General features: G+C 43.3%; 1 protein-coding gene across 4 annotated transcripts in view; it reads right to left on the bottom strand.

Moving 5' to 3' along the window:
* Positions 1-661: 661 nt before the first annotated feature.
* Positions 662-17,433, bottom strand: part of farp2 (FERM, RhoGEF and pleckstrin domain protein 2) — a 167,207-nt gene continuing 150,435 nt past the window's right edge. For all 4 annotated transcript variants that reach the window (XR_007956466.1, XM_052017603.1, XM_052017602.1 and 1 more), the window contains 2 exons: positions 4,927-5,078; positions 662-1,171 (listed from right to left, as the gene is read on the bottom strand). Coding sequence is in view for 3 of the 4 variants with exons in the window: in XM_052017603.1 (XP_051873563.1) it covers positions 1,099-1,171; positions 4,927-5,078 (225 nt within the window). In the remaining variant the exon portion in view is untranslated. The remainder of the gene's footprint in view (positions 1,172-4,926; positions 5,079-17,433) is intronic.

The raw sequence follows: 17,433 nt of genomic DNA on the forward strand, positions 1-17,433 counted from the left end.
TCTGCAGTGTTTTGTTGCTGCAGTGTTTTGTATAACAGCTTCATTATTGAATTTTCTTTTCTCCCCCTCTCCTTCTTTGCTTCCATTCAATCCTTACATTTTTACAGCTGAGCCACAATTAGCAATCCTTCTCTGTCCTCTCTCAGCCAACACCACTGACCGTGCAGACATCGGGCCTCTCTGTCATCTATATCAACAATTTGAATTCCCTGTCGTTGTTATTAACAACTTGGATCTACATGTACAAGGCACAGTTAGTAAGTTGGCAGATGACATAATTGACAGTGAAGAACAGACCTGTCCGGTCCAAGTGTCAGTGTGTCCCAGACCGGTCCTGTCCAAGTGTCACGGTGTCCCAGACCAATCCAAGTGTCAGTGAGTCCCAGACTGGTCCAGTCCAGATGTCAGTGTGTCCCAGACCAGTTGGATCTAAAGGCACCATGACTATAATCAGTAAGTTATTCAGATCACAATGTCATTGTTGACCGTCAGTCTGATCTACATCACAACACCATATAACAAATTAGTTGTGTTGCAAATATTGTATAGTAAGATCAAGTCACCACATAACAGACAAGATAGAACAAAGAGATAACATGCCCATTCCTAGATGAGTTCTGGAGTTTCTTCTGTCATGGGCCAGTTGTATAATAAAGTCACTGTGTACCACACCAGATGTGCTCTTATGGTTTTTTTTATTGTATGGGAAGCAATTCCTTTGGTGTTTGATAAATGATGTGTCAGGACTCCCTGGAGAAAACAACAGTTAACCTTTAAACAGCAGGAATGTAATTGTTTTCATCTGAAAAGCAATCTTTAAACTCTAGGTCTAAACCCATCCCACCTCACAATGACTCATCCATTGATACACTAAGACATTGGAGTTGTTTTCTGAAGAGTGACCAGGCTCATTCTTGACAGCAGCATGTCCGTGTTGTGTCAGTTCAACTTGAGGTGCATTGTAATCAGGGTAGATTGTTTCTCTGTGGATCTTGAATCCAGCTCTCACTTTCTCAATTTGAAGCTCTCCTGGTATTAAATTATCCTACAGAAATCTGCAGGTTTTAGAGGGCAGCACTCAGAATCTTTCATCCCAATTCAAGTGTCCTTCTGGCCACGATGAATCATCCGTCCCGGTGAACTGGTTGCACTTTTGATAACTTCCATCCATCTAGTGAAAGGAAACAAAGTTCAGTAGTTAGTAGGTAGCACAATACACACACGTCAGAACTGATAGAACATCAGTGAGAACAAGTGGTTCATCAGAACTCTTTATCCCCATAACCCAGACCTCAAAACCCAGGAAGCTCAGTCCAGCATGCATTTATTGTTCATATTCAGTGACTAATTCCTTGAATTTTTTGGGTCTGAAGGCTTGGAAGGAGTTGTTGCCTTGTCAGTGAATAATGTCCAAAACATGTATCTGCAAAGTAGATGGAGCAGTTTCTGTGGTTTACATCTACACACCTCCATTCCTCGATTCTAAAGTTGTTCTCAAAGTCTAAAGAAATTCTCAATTCCTAAATTCTAAAGCGTCCTCTCTGAATGCATCATGGCTTGATTTGACAACTGCTCTGCCCAAGACTTCAAGAAAAAGACACCTACATTAGATTATTGATTATTGACTACAGCTCCGCCTTCAATACTATAATCCCAAGCAAACGCATCACCAAACTCCGAGAACTGGGACTCAACACCTCCCTCTGCAACTGGATCCTTGACTTTCTGACCAACAGACGGTAATCAGTGAGGATAGGCAGCAACACCTCCAGCACAATTATTCTCAACACTGGTGTCCCACAAGGCTGCGTCCTCAACCCTCTACTCTACTCCCTATACACTCACGACTGCGTGGCCAAATTCTGCTCTAACTCCATCTACAAGTTTGCAAATTATACCACTGTAGTAAGCTGTATCTCAAATAATGATGAGTCGGAGTACAGGAAGGAGATAGAGAGCTTAGTGACATGGTGTCATGACAACAACCTTTCCCTCAATGTCAGCAAAACAAAAGAGCTGGTCATTGACCTCAGGAAAGGGGGTGGTGTACGTGCACCTGTCTACGTCAATGGCGCTGAGGTCGAGAGGGTTGAGAGCTTCAAGTTCCTTGGAGTAAACATCACCAATAGCCTGTCCTGGTCCAACCACGTAGATGCCACGGCCAAGAAAGCTCACCAGTGCCTTTACTTCCTCAGGAGGCTAAAGAAATTTAGCATGTCCCCTTTGACACTCGCCAACTTTTATTGATGTACCATAGAAAGCATCCTATCTGGATGCATCATGACTTGGTATGGCAACTGCTCTGCCCAGGACCGCAAGAAACTGCAGAGAGTTGTGGACACAGCCCAGCACATCATGGAAGCCAGCCTTCCCTCCTTGGACTCTGTCTTTACCTCTCGCTGCCTTGGTGAAGCAGCCAGCATAATCAAAGGCCCCACCCACCTGGGTCATTCTCTCTTCTCTAATCTTCCATCAAGTAGAAGATACAGGAGCCTGAGGGCACATACCACCAGGCTCAAGGACAGCTTCTATCCCACAGTGATAAGACTATTGAACGGTTCTCTTATACGATGAGATGGACTCTTGACCTCAATCTACCTTGTTTGACCTTGCACTTTATTGTCTACCTGCATTGCACTTCCTCTGTAGCTGTGACACTTTACTCTGTATCCTGTTATTGTTTTTACCCTGTACTATCTCAATGCACTGTGTGGTGAATTGATCTGTATGAATGCTATTCAAGACAAGTTTTTCACTGTACCTCAGTACAAGTGACAATACTAAACCAATACCAAACTGCAGAGAGTTGTGGACACAGCCCAGTTCATCACAAAACCCAGCCTCCCCTCTATGGACTTTGTCTACGCATCCCGCTGCCTTGGAAAAGCAGCCAACATAATCAAAGATGTCTCCTACCCCAGTCATTCTCTCTTCTCTCCCCCTCCCATTGGCCAGGAGATCTAAAAGCTTGAAAACATGCACCATCAGGCTCAAGGACAGCTTCTATTCCACTGTTAGAAATGGAATTGGTTTATTATTGTCACATACACCAAAGTACAGTGAAAAACGTGTCTTGCACACCATTCATACAGATCAATTCATTATACAGTGCATGAAGGTAGTACGAGGTAAAACAATAACAGAATGCAGAATAAAGCATAACAGCTACAAAGAAAGTGCAGTGCAGGTAGACAATAAGGTGCAAGGTCATATTGAGGTAGATTGTGAGGTCAAGAGTCCATCTTATCATAGTAGGGAACGGTTCAATGTTCTCATTAACACTGGGGTAGAAGCAGTCCTTGAGCCTGGTGGTACGTGCTTTCAGGCAAATGGACTTTGCATATGATAAAAATGAACTCTTGACCTCACAATCTACCTCATCATAGCCTTCCACCTTATTGTCTGCCTGCACTACACTTTTTCTGTAACTGTAACATTATATTCTGTGTTCTGTTATTGCTTTTCCTTTGTACTACCTCAATGTACTTTATGTTGTGAAATGATCTGTATGGATGGCATGCAAAACAAAGTTTTTCACTGTATCTTGGTAGATGTGACAATAATAAAAATTACCATTCCCACTCCTTGAAGACTCAACTATCGGGAAGACACCCAAAGTATTTTGTTCTGCAGCCAATACAGAAACTTCTGTTGGCCATTGAACATTGTTGGCCATTCTCATGGAATGGTGAGCAGGGTGCTTGTAACCTACTGTTCATGGGCCCCATTCTCACATCACCATTGTGCTTCCTGACCAACAATGGCCTCCAATTTCCCAATGCCTTGTTTTTAAAAATTCTCATCCTTCTGTGCAAATGACTATATTTCCTCACCTCTTTCAATCCCCGCAACCTCCTTCAGCCTCTAGCCCACAAAATACATGCAAGCTCATTTTCTAGGCAACCCCTGATTTCTGTCAGCCATACCAGGCACCTGGATGAAGCTCCTGGGTAAAACAGCAATGTGACAAATATCCACTTTGCATAGATAGAAAGCAAAGGAATTGAAACCTGATTAATTCAGTAAAAGGATGCATCATACTATCAGTGAAAGTACAGGAACAACAAGATGCTACCTAGTAGAGCCGCTGCCTCATAGCACCAGAGGCCCAGGTTCAATCCTGACCTTAGGTGCTGTCTGTGTGGAGTTTGTATGTTTTTGTGACTGTGTGGATTTCCCCTGGGTGTTCTGGTTTCCTCCAACATCCCAAAGACATGTACACAGAGAGTGGTGGATGCCTGGAATGTGCTGCAAGGGGTGGCGGTGGAGGCAGATACAATAGAGTCATTTTAGAAGTTCTTAGAAAGGCAGATGAATATGCAGAGAATGGAGGGATATGGATCATGTGTATGCAGAAGGGATTGGTGTAATTAGGCATCATTACCTTAATTAGTTCGGCACAACATTGTGGGCAGAGGGGTCTGCTCCTGTGCTGTACTGCCCGAATGATCTATGACGTGCAGGTTGGAAGGTTAATTGGCTGCTGTGAATTGTCCCCAGTGTGTAGGTGAGGGGTAGGATCTGCAGGAGTTGATGAGAATGTGGGGAGATTAAAAAATAGGATTAATGTTGGATTAGTGCAAATGGCTGGTATGGACCTGTTGGGCCGAAGGGCTGCCTCTATGATTCTATAAAAAATGACCATGAATTTGCTTGGAATAAGCAAGTCACATAAAATGAGCCAACCGATTCCTGCAGGTTAGTTTGGCATCTGGTTCAGATCGCCCTGGCATCGATCCAGGTACATGATGTACCATTGGGGAGTGTGGGGGGGCTGGCAGGAGGTGCATCTGTCTTTAAGCAGTGTCTGGGTAGAACACAACGTGACAACTATAACCTTGACTGAAATACTGTAACATTGGCTGTGGAATTCAAACTAAAACTTGCACCGTGTTCTTACACTCTGATGCAAAGACTGAACCTTACCTTTCAAAAGTGTACTCGCTTTCTGCTCTGAAGAAATAGACGTGAGATTTGAACTGCAGCTTAAAGACGTAATCTTTGTGGATGTGGTCATGGTCGGAAGGCATGCTCACCGAGTAACCCAACAATGGGAGACTTGCCAGAGGGTAGTCATCCTGGAAATGCCAAAGAAAAATATCTTCACCAATTATTTTAGAGGACAGCAATAAGCAAGAACCAGAGAAGTACAGTCAGAAGTCTTTCAAAAGCAACTTTACTGAGTCTTAATCCTGCCAATGGCGGTTTCAAAGCCATGAGGTTAAATGGACCAACCTCAACAACCTGCCATTATTGAATGACTACCTGTAAAGTGACCTTGTTCATTCAAACACTGAAGCATAAAATGGAACAAAGGAACAACAGAAGGCCATTTAACCCCTCAAACTTGAGCCACCACTAAACAGAACCATAGCTGATCTATATCTTTTCTTGTATCCACCTGGGTAGCATATTCTTCAGTACCGGCCCCCAACAGAAGCCAATCAATCTCTGTTTCAAAATTTTGAGCCTCAGCAGTTTTTTTTTGAGGGAAGAAGGTTCTAAGTTTCTACTCCCAATGACATGCCATTGCAGCAGAAAGGTCCAGCTGTAACTTCTTGGACTCCCGAGAATACATTCTGTCTACTGCTCCACGGAAGACCCCTTGTATCTAATTCTTCCTCCCAACTTTCCTCACAAATTAGTCTTCTTTAAGTAATTGTACAATAACCTTCTGAAGGCCTCTTTGGAATGTAATTCTGCACTGCTTTAGATAGAAGGTTAAGATCTGGAGTGCATTGAGTGAAGAAACTTCACCATTTCCCGCTCTGGATCTTTTGCAAATTACTTTCAATCTATGAGTGCTGGTCATCTCCATGCAACATGTCATTAGATTGCATCTGTCATGTGTCTGCCCATTTCATCGGTGGATTCCTGAAGTCCACTACTATCCTCCTCAATAATTACTACAACGTCAGAGCTCATATCATCCACAATCAGTGGAACTATATTCCCTTTACCAAAGTCCACCTCACTTGTACATAACAAGCAAAGCAATGTTCCTTGAGACTCTTTTACATACCCTCCTCCAGTCAGAATAGCCTTTGTGCACTACTTCTTTCTACCTCCTAATCCTCAGCTAATATGTATCTAAATTACCACTTCTCTCTACATTACCATGTGTTTCCATTTCTCCATTAACCTTGACAGGCTGTTCACTTGAGCTGGTGAATCAGAGCAAATTGAGCCTGCTAAATGTTTCTCTGCAGCCTGCCCCAAACAGCTGACACACACACAAGCAATTGAGCAATCCCTCCTCCATTCGGTTAAGAGAATCAGGTCAAAACCACATCATCCACAAAACGCATCCATCACAATATGGAGTAGCAATAGAATTCTATTAAACTCTAAAGTATCATTCTCAGTTAAGGGTTGGACAACAGTCTGCCCCATTCTCCATCTTAAAACTGAAAAAAGCCAAAATGGAGTAGCCATACACACAATGTGGCTTCAAGGGCAGATGAGAGGCGAGGTAGAAGATGTACGGGTAGGTTAATTTGGGGTTTAAAATGGGAGGTGTGGACTCGTTGGGTTGAAAGGGCCTGTTACCACGCAGTAAATAAAAAATAAATAAATAATGGGATTAAAAATTAAGAATCCTGTAGCAATCTACTTCGTCACAGCCCTTACATTTTATTTGTCTACCTGCACTGCACTTTCTCTGTAACTGTAACACTATATTCTGCATTCTGTTATTGTTTTTCCTTTTGTACTACCTCGAGGTACTTATATATGGAATGATCTGTTTGGATGGCATGCAAAGTTTTTCACTGTATCTCAGTATATGTGACAATAATAAAACCAATTTCTCACCTCCCAACTCCCCAAAGCCTGTCCACCATCTACAAGGCTCAGTCAGGAGTGTGACGGAATATTGTCCACTTGCCTGGGTGAGTGCAGCTTCAGCAACACTCAAGAAGCTCGATACCATACAGGACGCTTGATAGGTACCCCATCCAAAACCATTCACTCATCCCACCACCAACACACAGTGGCAGCAGTTTGTACCATCTACAGGATGTACTTCAGCAACTCACCAGGACTCCTTGGACACCACCTTCCAAACCCATGACCTCCACCAGCTAGAAGGGCAAGGGTGGCAAATACATGGGAAAACCACCACTTGGAAGTTGTCCTCCAAGCCACACACTGGCCTGACCTGGAAATATATTGCTGTTCCTTCACCATCGCTGGCTCAAAGTGCTGGACAATGCCTAACAACATTGTGGATATACTCATACCTCAAGGACTGCAGCAGCTCAAAAAGGCAGCTCACCACCACCTTCTCCGGGGCAACCAGGGATGGGCAATTAAATGCTAGCTCAGCCTGTGCAGTCCACACCCCTTATATGAAGATATTTTTAAAAAATATTTAAATATCCCTCCACATTACAAAGGTAATACAAGACAGCAGGAAATTTGCATAATAGTTGGGAGCAGAATTTTATAATTGATACCCTTCTCATAGACTTGACCCTCAATCCTTCAACACAACGTCAGGTTAATTGATAAATCTTTTCTGCTAACATAAGCAGGCTGTTAATATTAAGGCATCTAATGTTGACCAATCCCCTAGCATTTTCCATGAAATGGGATTTAATACATGGTTTTATGAGGCCAGAGAATAAATTCTTGTATTCAGGAGATTAAAATCTTTACAAGTGACTGGTTCAAGCCAAAGAAATTTATCAAATTGGAGCTGACTGTGGTGATTATAATCCAATGCACTGTGTGAATGCTGAATAGTCCTAATTGTAAATTAAAAATGCTCAATTTGCAAATTAACCCTAACCCACAAATTATTGCAACATTTTAGGATCAATTCCTTTGAATCTTTAGATTTTATTTTTCTTCCTGTTCTTGGTTCCATCATCAAAGATCCCCACCATCTGGACTATGCCATCTTCTTGCAGCTACCATTGGGGAGGAGGTACAGAAGCATGGTCCCACACCACCAGGTTCAAGAACAGCTGCTTCCTTTCAACCTTCAACCTTCATTGAACCAACCAGCAAAAAACCTAACCACTACAGTTTAGCAACACTATGCCCCACTTTGATCACATTACACTAAAATGGAAGTTGTTCTTTTTGTTCTAATTGTGTTCTTAATTGTAAAAAACGTGTATAACTTATGTTTAATTTATGTTTTTCTTGTGAATGCTGCTTATATGATGCTATGTGCCTGTGATGCTGCTGCAAGTTTTTCATTGCACCTGTGCATACATGTACTTGTGCATATGACAATAAACTCGAACTGGTTTCACTAAAGGCCCAAACCGTTGCAGAAGGCGACTTGATTCTTACTGTTGTTTTCTGCAGGTCTAATGATGAAAGTTCATGCCCTCACCATCTGCTTGTTTGTGATAACTGATGCAGATTTCCACACTGGACACTATAAAGTATAAACAGACAGGCTCCCAGCCCTAAGACCTCACGTTAGGAATTTAAAAACAAAGCACCTTACTTTTGTTGTATAAATTTTCTTTTGTTGGTCTAAATTTTCTTTTGTATTTCAAAAATAAAATTTATTCCTAATAAAAAGTATATACAAAAGAAGAAACAGTGCAAAACTTTTACATTCATGGTCACTACATTCAGTAGTATTAACTTATTTTTTAAAACCAGAGCACCATTACCACTCATATGGCCCCCTGGGGTGATACACCCTCTCATTGTTTGAGGGACTTCCCCACCCAACTCAGCACCTCCATGTCCTTCCCAACAGAGCCTTAGCATTGGCTGCACCGAGCTTCAGTGGGTCCCTCAGCACGTACTCCTGCAGCCTGGACTGTGCCAGTCGACAGCATTCCTTGATGGACATCTTGCTGTGCTGGAAGACCAACAAGTTTCAGGCAAAGCAAAGGGCACCTTTCACCGAGTTGATGACCTTCCAGCAGCACTTGATGTATGTCTCAGTGTGTGTCCCCGGGAACAGCCCATAGATCAGAGAGTCCTCTGTTACGCAGCTGCTGGGGATGAACCGGGACATGGACCCTTCCATCTGTCTCCACACCCTCTTTGCAAATCCACACTCTGCAAAGAGATGGGTGACCGTTTCTTCTGCCCACCACCCCCCCCCCCCCCCCCCCCCCCCCCGTGCAGCTGGCATTGGAGATGATATGTCACCTGTACAGGAAGGATCTGACTGGGAGGGCCACTTTCACCGCCAACCGAGGTCTTGGTGCTTGTTGGTGAGATCTGGCGATGAGGCAGTCTGCCATATGGTTTGGACAGTTTGGTCAGGGAACCACCCCACAGTATCCATGGAGTCCCTGTCCCGCAGTATCTGCAGGACATTCCACGCTGACCACTGCCTGATGGACGTATGCTCAAAAGTTGTTTACTTTGAAGTACTCTTCCACAAAGGACAGATAGTGTGACAATGTCCAGCTGACTGGGACGTTGCGCGGTAATGGGACCAGGCCTATTCTCCGCAACATCTGGGACAAGTAGAACCTCAGTAGTGACACTTGGTGTCCACATACTTTGGTCCACACACTGGCTGCTACAGCCACACAAAAAGATGGTCATCAGGATGAGGGCAATGTTGGGTACATATTTGCCCCATTCTCCAGGGACTTGTCCATCATGACCTATCGGATTTGGTCCATCTTGGACTCCCAGAAAAACTGGAAGACATCCCGGGTGATCACCGAGACAGAGGAGCAGGGAACAGGCCACACCTGCACCAAGCACAGCAGCCCTGAGAGCACATCATACCTGAAAATCAAATTCTTCCCAGTTATTGACAGAGAACATTTCCACAGACCCAATTTTTGTTTGACCATCCCAATCCACTCCTGCTAATTCTTGTTACATGCCTCAGCCCCTCCAAATCCCAGCAGCTTCAGGTAGTCGGGCCTAACGGTGAAGAGGACATTGGATCGGTCGGGCCAGTTACTGAACAGCACGGCCTTGCTCTTCCTGGAGTTGACTCTGGCATCTGATGCCAACTCGAACTGATCACAGATGCTGATCAATCCACGAACTGACCGTGGATCCGGCAGAAGATGGCAACATTGTCCACGTACAGGGAGGTTTTGACTTGGGTGCCTCCACTGCCTGGCAATGTCACCCCTCTTATGCTCTCATCCTTCCTGATTGATTTGGCAAAAGGTTCTATGCAGCAGACAAACATGACAGGGGAGAATGGACAACCCTGCCTGACTCCAGACTTGGTGGGGGAATTATTTGTCTCCCACCCATTGATTTGGACTGCACTACAGATATCTGTGTAGAGCAGTTGGATCCAATTTCTGACTCCCTCCCCAAAACCCATTTTGGAGAACATGTCCATCATGTACATGTGTGATATCCTGTCATAGGCTTTATCCTGGTCCAAGCTAATCAGGCAGGCATCCACCCCTCTGTCCTGCACATAGGCGATGGTATCCCTGAGCAGCGGCGCGAGGCTATCAGAGATTTTCCTCCCTGGTACAGCATTGGACAGGCATATTCAACAGTGAAATGCATCTCCAATTTCTGATGTCCTCCCTCTCCCCATTCTGCTTGTTGACAAGGGTAATGAAGCCCTTCCTCATGGAGCCTGCCAGCCAGAAGCACGGTGTTGCACACTTCCAGCAGGTCCAGGCCCAGCCAATCCCACAAAGCCAAGTACAACTCTGCCGGTAAGCTATCACTTCCGGGAGTTTTATTCATGCCAAGGGAACAGATGGAACCAAGCAACTCCTCCAGGGTCAGTGACAGGTCCAGACTTGCTATTGTCTAATTCCTCTGTGATAGAGAGGAGAGGAAGTTCTGGGAGGCCGTGTTGTCTATAGCCTTTGTCATAGAAGGATCTGCAGATCCTCAATGTGTCTATCTGTGAGGATGTTACTGAGCCGTCCTCTTCCTTAAGGCTGTGGATCACAAAGTTCCCCTGTAAACCTTTCGGAAGAAGAAGCGTGAGCATGTCTCATCCTGCTCCACAAAGCGGACCCTGGATCAGATGATGAGCTTGGAGGATTCCGAGGCAAAGAGCGCAGCTTGCCAGCTTTTCACCTCTAGGAGTTCCTCCCTCACATCCACTCCCCTCCATTGCAGAAGGAGAAGTTGCTGCAAGTCTGTCTGGAGTTGGTGCAATTCCCTCTGACTCCATCTTACTTTCTGAACACCTTTGAGGATGATGAACCTCTTTATGTTCTCTTTGGTTGCTTCCCACCAGTGAATTGGAGGGTCAAACACTCTCAGCCCTTTTTGTCACTTCATCAAATTGCTCAGACAGAAGAGTCAGGTATAATTTACCCTTAATCATGCTGGCTGGCTCTCATTAACCAGCATTCTTCAAATGAGAATTATTTTGTTTTCATTGGAAGTGTTACTGTATAGTTCTCACATCACTGACATTAAAAGATAGGGTTGCCATTATCAGTTTTATCTCTCCACATTTTTGAACATGGATACAATATCTGCAGTCCTATAAGTGTGTCATCAGAGGAGTGGTGTTTCTTTCTATCAGTCTTTCGCAAGGAAGAGGATGTTACCAAATTCTTGGTGGACAGATATCGGAGGAGGTGAAGATTGACAAGGAGTTGGTATTAAGAAGGCTGCTTATGTTTAAAATAAATGTCACGACATCCTGGTAGGATGTATCCTCGATTGCTAAGGTAAGTGGGGTAGATATATTTGAACAGCTTGCCAAAATATACACACAGAGGAGGAGTCAGAGGAACAGTAACAGTAAACGTAACAGTCTCGTCCAAGAAAGGGTTTACAGATCTGTTCAGCAAATACAGGCCGGTCCAGTTAACCTCAGAGGTGGGGAAGCTTTTAGAAACAGTACTTGGGGAAATAAAAAATCACGGCTGTGGAGAAGCTCAAGTTAGTAAAGGAAACCCTGAAAAGACTTGTGTAAGGTGGATTGTGCTTGAAGTTGCTTGAGGTTTCTAATGAGGTAACAGATGAGAATCCAGTGGATGTTGCCTTTGAGTACTTGCGTGTGACAAAATGCCACATTAGAAGGCTGCTTAGCAAGACTGAGGTTCATGAAATAAAAGGGGAATGGTTAAAGCAATTAAACTCAGGATAGGAAGCAGAGAGTAATAGAAATATAACTTCCTAATTTATGTACCGTTTTTAATACCTGGATGTTAAGCATGTTGTAAAGGTACAAGAAATCCTGTGGAAATCCTATTATAACCCAGAAAACCAAAAGAACAGAACTAAGCAATCCAACCCCTCAAGCCTGTTCCACAAACGTAGAAATGTACAGCACAGGAACAGGCCCTTCAGCCCACAATGTATGTGCACACCATAATGCCAAATTAAGTTAACCCCATCTGCCTGCACATGGTTTGTTTTCCTCTGTTCCCTGCCTGTTCACATGTCTGTCTAAACGCAATAGAAACTACGCTATACTTCATGTACAAAATAATGGTTAGTTCAAAATGGCAATGCTTATCTACGTAACAAGACTTTATCTTAATATGTGAGAGAATATCGAGCTGTGAGAACAGTTTGGTTTCTCTTTTGCACTGGAGATTGGTTTGCAGAACTTTGTAACGTTAGACACACACAGTATCGAGCTGTGCGTCCAGAAGTGGTCTCAGAAGTGAACCAAAAAATTAATTCTACCTCATTAACTGGAAATATTGCTTTTGATTACTTGGGTATAATGCAGGCATTAAAACAATTAAAATTCCAGTTTTAAATTAGGATCTATTAAGCTCACTCCCCTAAAGAGCAAAGATGTTTTTCTGCACCCTTCAGTGTTATTGCATAAATCATCAAGGGAAGTGGCTATTAAGCCTATCGCTGTTTGTCCATCATGAAAAAACATACAAATGTACAGACCAGGAGCAGGAGAAGCCTATTCAGTTCCTCTAGCCTGTTCTGTCATTTAGTAAGATTTTAATCTAGGGTCTACATTTCTGCCTACACCTGCCAATCTTCTCTCCTTACTTATCAAGAAACAATCTACCTCTACCTTAAAAATATCCAGTGGATCAATAAGAGATCTTGTGGTTAAAGATCACTGAGGGGGTAGTGACCATAAGACAGAATTCCAAATGCAGTTTGAGGATAAATACCACAGGATCATAACCAGCATCTTCAATTTAAATAAGGGCAATTATAATGGCAAAACTGAGGGGTCTAAAGGCAGACAAGTCGCCTGAAGCCATTGGACTGCACAGAGTTTTAAAGGACGTGGCTGCATCCCAGGAATAAGCCTGGTGAATCTCTTCTGTACTACGTCCAATGTTACTATATCAGTAATATTGGACACATTCACTGAAACTTTTCATTCTCGCTAAAATCCAGAACCGTACATATAACATAGAACAGTACAGCAGAGGAACAGACCCTTTAGCCCACAATGTCTATACTGACAATGATGCCAATTTAAACTAATAAGTTCCCACTCCTGCCTGCTGCAAAATCACACAGTGCCACGGATTAATTCTGTTAAATTGCGTTTATTAGCAGTATACTACCAGGGAGAACTCTCCTTAACATTCATTCAGAGTCATTATCGGAGGTCTCAACAATACAAAGGAGCAGACATTAATTTGTACAGTCCTTGTCACGCACACTTAATCAATGCGGCTACACAAGTTTCGATCAGGCGCCTAAGATACAAAGACAAACGTCGCACTCATTGTTTAGTATAATTGGTTTACAATCAAGTTTGGGACACAGTAATTACCACCTGGTCTTGAGTCAGGGGCCTGCGTGGTTTTTTTTTACATTAGTTATACGTACAGTCACAATTTCTTAACTCTTTACTTCCTCACCTGAACGTGGTCCATATCCCTCCATCCCCTGCCTGTTCATGTGCCTTTCTGAATGTCTCTTATATGTTGTTATTGTACTTGCCTGTAGCTAAAGAGGATACAAAGATCCCTGCCAAGGCCCCAGCAATCTCCTCCCTTGCCTCCCTCAGTATCCTGGAATAAATCCCACCAGCCTCTGGGGTATTATCTACCATAACGTTCTTCAAAAAAACCCAACACCACCTTCTTTCTGAAATTAATGCACCCTGGAATATCAGCATACCCCTCCCTGATCTCGCTATCCGCCATATCATTCTCCTTGACAAATAACAATCTGAAGTACTCATTTAGTATCCCACCACTTCCTCTTGCTCCAGACATAAACTCGTTCCTTTGTCCTTGAGTGATCCTATCCTGTCCCTAGCTACCTTCTTGTCTTTAATATATTTACAAAATACCTTGGGATTCTCCTCATTCCTACTTGCCAAGGACATTCCGTAACCCCTTTTAGCCCTCATGATTCTCTGTTCTCTCTTGAAAATTGGAAAACAGCCAATGTGACTCCTTTGTTCAAACAAGTAGAAAGGCAGAAGACAGGGTAGTACACCAGTTGGTTTAACATCTATTATTGGTAAGCTGCTGGAGTCAATAATCAACTAATCATTTAGGAAACAATATAATTAAACATGGTCAACATGCTTTTATGAAAGGTAGATCATGGATGCCAAATTTGCATGAATTCTTTGAGGATGTGACAGGGAAGTTTGATAGAGGGGAACCTGTAGATGTAGTGTATTTAGATTTCCAAAAGGCATTTGACAAGGTGCCACATAGGAAGTTGGTGCATAAATTAAAAGCCCATGGAAGAGGAAGTGTGTTAATGGGAATGAAATCTGGATGTCTCATAGAAAACAGAGTTAGAATAAATGGATCCTTTTCAGGCTGGAAGGTGGTGTACCACAGGGATCAGTTCTTTGCCTGCAATTGTTCACTATTTACATTAATGACCTGGAGAAAGAAACAATTTGTAAGGTTTCCAAACCTGCTGACGATATGAAAATAGATGGAAGGGCATGATGTGATGACATTGTGATTCTGCAACAGGATGTAGATAGATTGAGTGAGTGGGCAAATACTGGCAAATGGAGTTTAATGTGGGGAAGTGTCAGGACATGCACTTCAGTAAGAGTAACACTTATATAAATGGAGAGAGACCGAAAATGAGAGAAGTTCAGAGGGATCTCGGTGTTCTAGTGCATGAATCATTAAAAGCTAGCAGGCAGATCCAACAGGTAGTTAACAAGGTAAACATCATATTGTCTTGCAAAGGGGTTGGAGTTTCAGAATAGGGAGGCTCTGTTGCAATTGTACAGGGTGTTGTTGAGGCCTCATCTAGAGTACTGTGTACAGTTTTGGTCCCCTTACCCAGAAAACAGATATAGTAACATTGGAGGCAGTACAAAGAAGAGTCACCAGGTTAATTCCTGGGATGAGGCGCTTGTCCTACCAGGAGAGAGTAAATAGTTTTGGCCTGTATTCCCTGGAGTTTAGAAGGATGAGGAGTAACATTATTCAAACATATAAGATCCTAAGGGGCTTGACAGGGTAGATGTTGGGATGTTTTCCCTAGTGGGAGAGTCTCGAACAAGGGGACGTAGTTACAAAATAAGGGGCTGGTCATTTAAAATTTTGATAGACACTTAAATAAGCAGGGCATGGAAGGATATGGTCCTATTGCAAGCAAATGGGATTAGTACAGATGGGCAAAAAGGGTCAGCAAGGTCATGGTGGGCCAAAGGACCTGCTTCTCTGATGTGTAGCTCAATGGCTGTAAATGTTCTCTGAAGTGCTTCCAATGCAGTTGCATCCTTCCACAAATAAGATGACCAATGCTGCACTCCAGATGTGGTCTCACCAATGCCCTACATAACTGAAATATAACCTCCCTCCCTTTGTATTCAATGCCCCCAGCAATAAAGATCATGTTTCCCAATTACTTGTTGTACACACACATTAGCCTTCTGAAAATCATGTTCCAGGGCACTCAGATCTCTCTTTGCATCTCAGAGTTTTGCAATTTTTGTTTATATATAATGGAGTCATACAGCATGGAAACAGGCCATTCGGCCCGATTCATCCATGCTGACCAAGATAGCTATCAGAGCTAGTCCCATTTGCTTGCGTTGTACCCATACCCGTCGAGACCTCACTTATCTATGTACCTGTCTAAATGGCTTTTGAAAATTGTAATTGTACTCGCCTCTACCACTTCCTTTGGCAGCTTGTTCTATAGACTATGTGAAGGAGTGACCCCTCAGGTCCCTTTTACACCTTCCCCCTCTCACCTTAAAACTATGTCTTCTAGTTTTAGACTCCCCTACCCTAAGAAAAAGACTGTGACCATCCAACTTATCTCTGCCCCTTTTATATACCTCTAAAAGGCCACCCCTCAGCCTCCTATGGTCCAGGGAAAAAAAAGTCCCGGCCTATTCAGCCTCTCCTTATAACTCAAGCCCTCCAAGTCCTGGTAACATCCTCATGAATCTTTTCTGTGCCCTTTCCAACTTAATGACATCCTTCCTATAGCTGGCCAACCAAAACTGCAGACAATACTCCAAGTACAACCTCACCAATGTCTTCTACAGCTGTAATGCAACATTCCAACTCCTATACTTAGTGCCCTGACTGATCAATGCCTTTCTTTACGAGCCTAACTAACTGTGCTGCCACTTTCGGGGAACTGTGTACCTGTACCCCGAGGTTTCTGTGTTCTACAACACTCTCCGGGTCCCTACCATTTACTATGTATGTCCTGCCCTAGTTTAACTGACCAAATTGCAACACCTCACACTTGTCCAAGTTAAATTCCATCTGCCATTCCTTGGCCCACTTCCCCAATTTATTTATATCCTGTCGTAATCTTAGGTAACGTTTTTCATCGTCTACTACATCACCAATTTTGGTGTCACTCACAAACTTACTAACCACATTAACTACAAAGATGACAAACAATAGTGGACCCAGCACTAAAATCAGTGACACATCGCTGGTCACGGGCCTCCAATATGAATAACAACCCTCTATTACTACCCACCGACTCCTTCAACCATATGTCCGTTTTGTTGGCTCACCCTGGATCACATGTGATCTAACCCTCCAGAATAGTCTACCATGTTATCTACATGGCCTTGCTAACGTCCATGTAGATAACATCTACCATCTTGCCTTCATCAATCTTCTTTGTTACCTCCAAAAGAACTCAATCAAATTTGTGAGGCATGATTTCCCACACAAAACCCCCATCAGTCCCTGCCTTTCCAAATGCAGGGAAGTCATGTCCCTCAGAATCCCCTCCGGTAACTTTCCCATCACTGATATCAGGCTCACCAGCCTGTAGTTCCCTAGCTTGTCCTTCTGCTTCTAAAAGGCACAACATTAGCCACCCTCCAGTCTTCTGCTACCTTACCCATGACTAAAGATGATGCAAGTATCTCTGCCAGGGCCTCTGCAATTTCTTCCATAGCTTCCTACAATGTCCTAGGAGACATTTAATTAGGCCCCGGAGATTTATCCAATTTAATATTTCTTAAGACTGCCAGCTTCTCTGTTATAATTTCTCACCATCTAGTTAATATGTCTTTTTCAATTTTTCTTATCAAAATAGACACTTTCACCTCTTCCCATTTTCTGTTCCATTTGTCAGTTCTTTGCCTGCTGACTT

The sequence above is a fragment of the Pristis pectinata genome, chromosome 6 (assembly GCF_009764475.1).
Source record: "Pristis pectinata isolate sPriPec2 chromosome 6, sPriPec2.1.pri, whole genome shotgun sequence".
Taxonomy (NCBI): Eukaryota; Metazoa; Chordata; class Chondrichthyes; order Rhinopristiformes; family Pristidae; genus Pristis; species Pristis pectinata.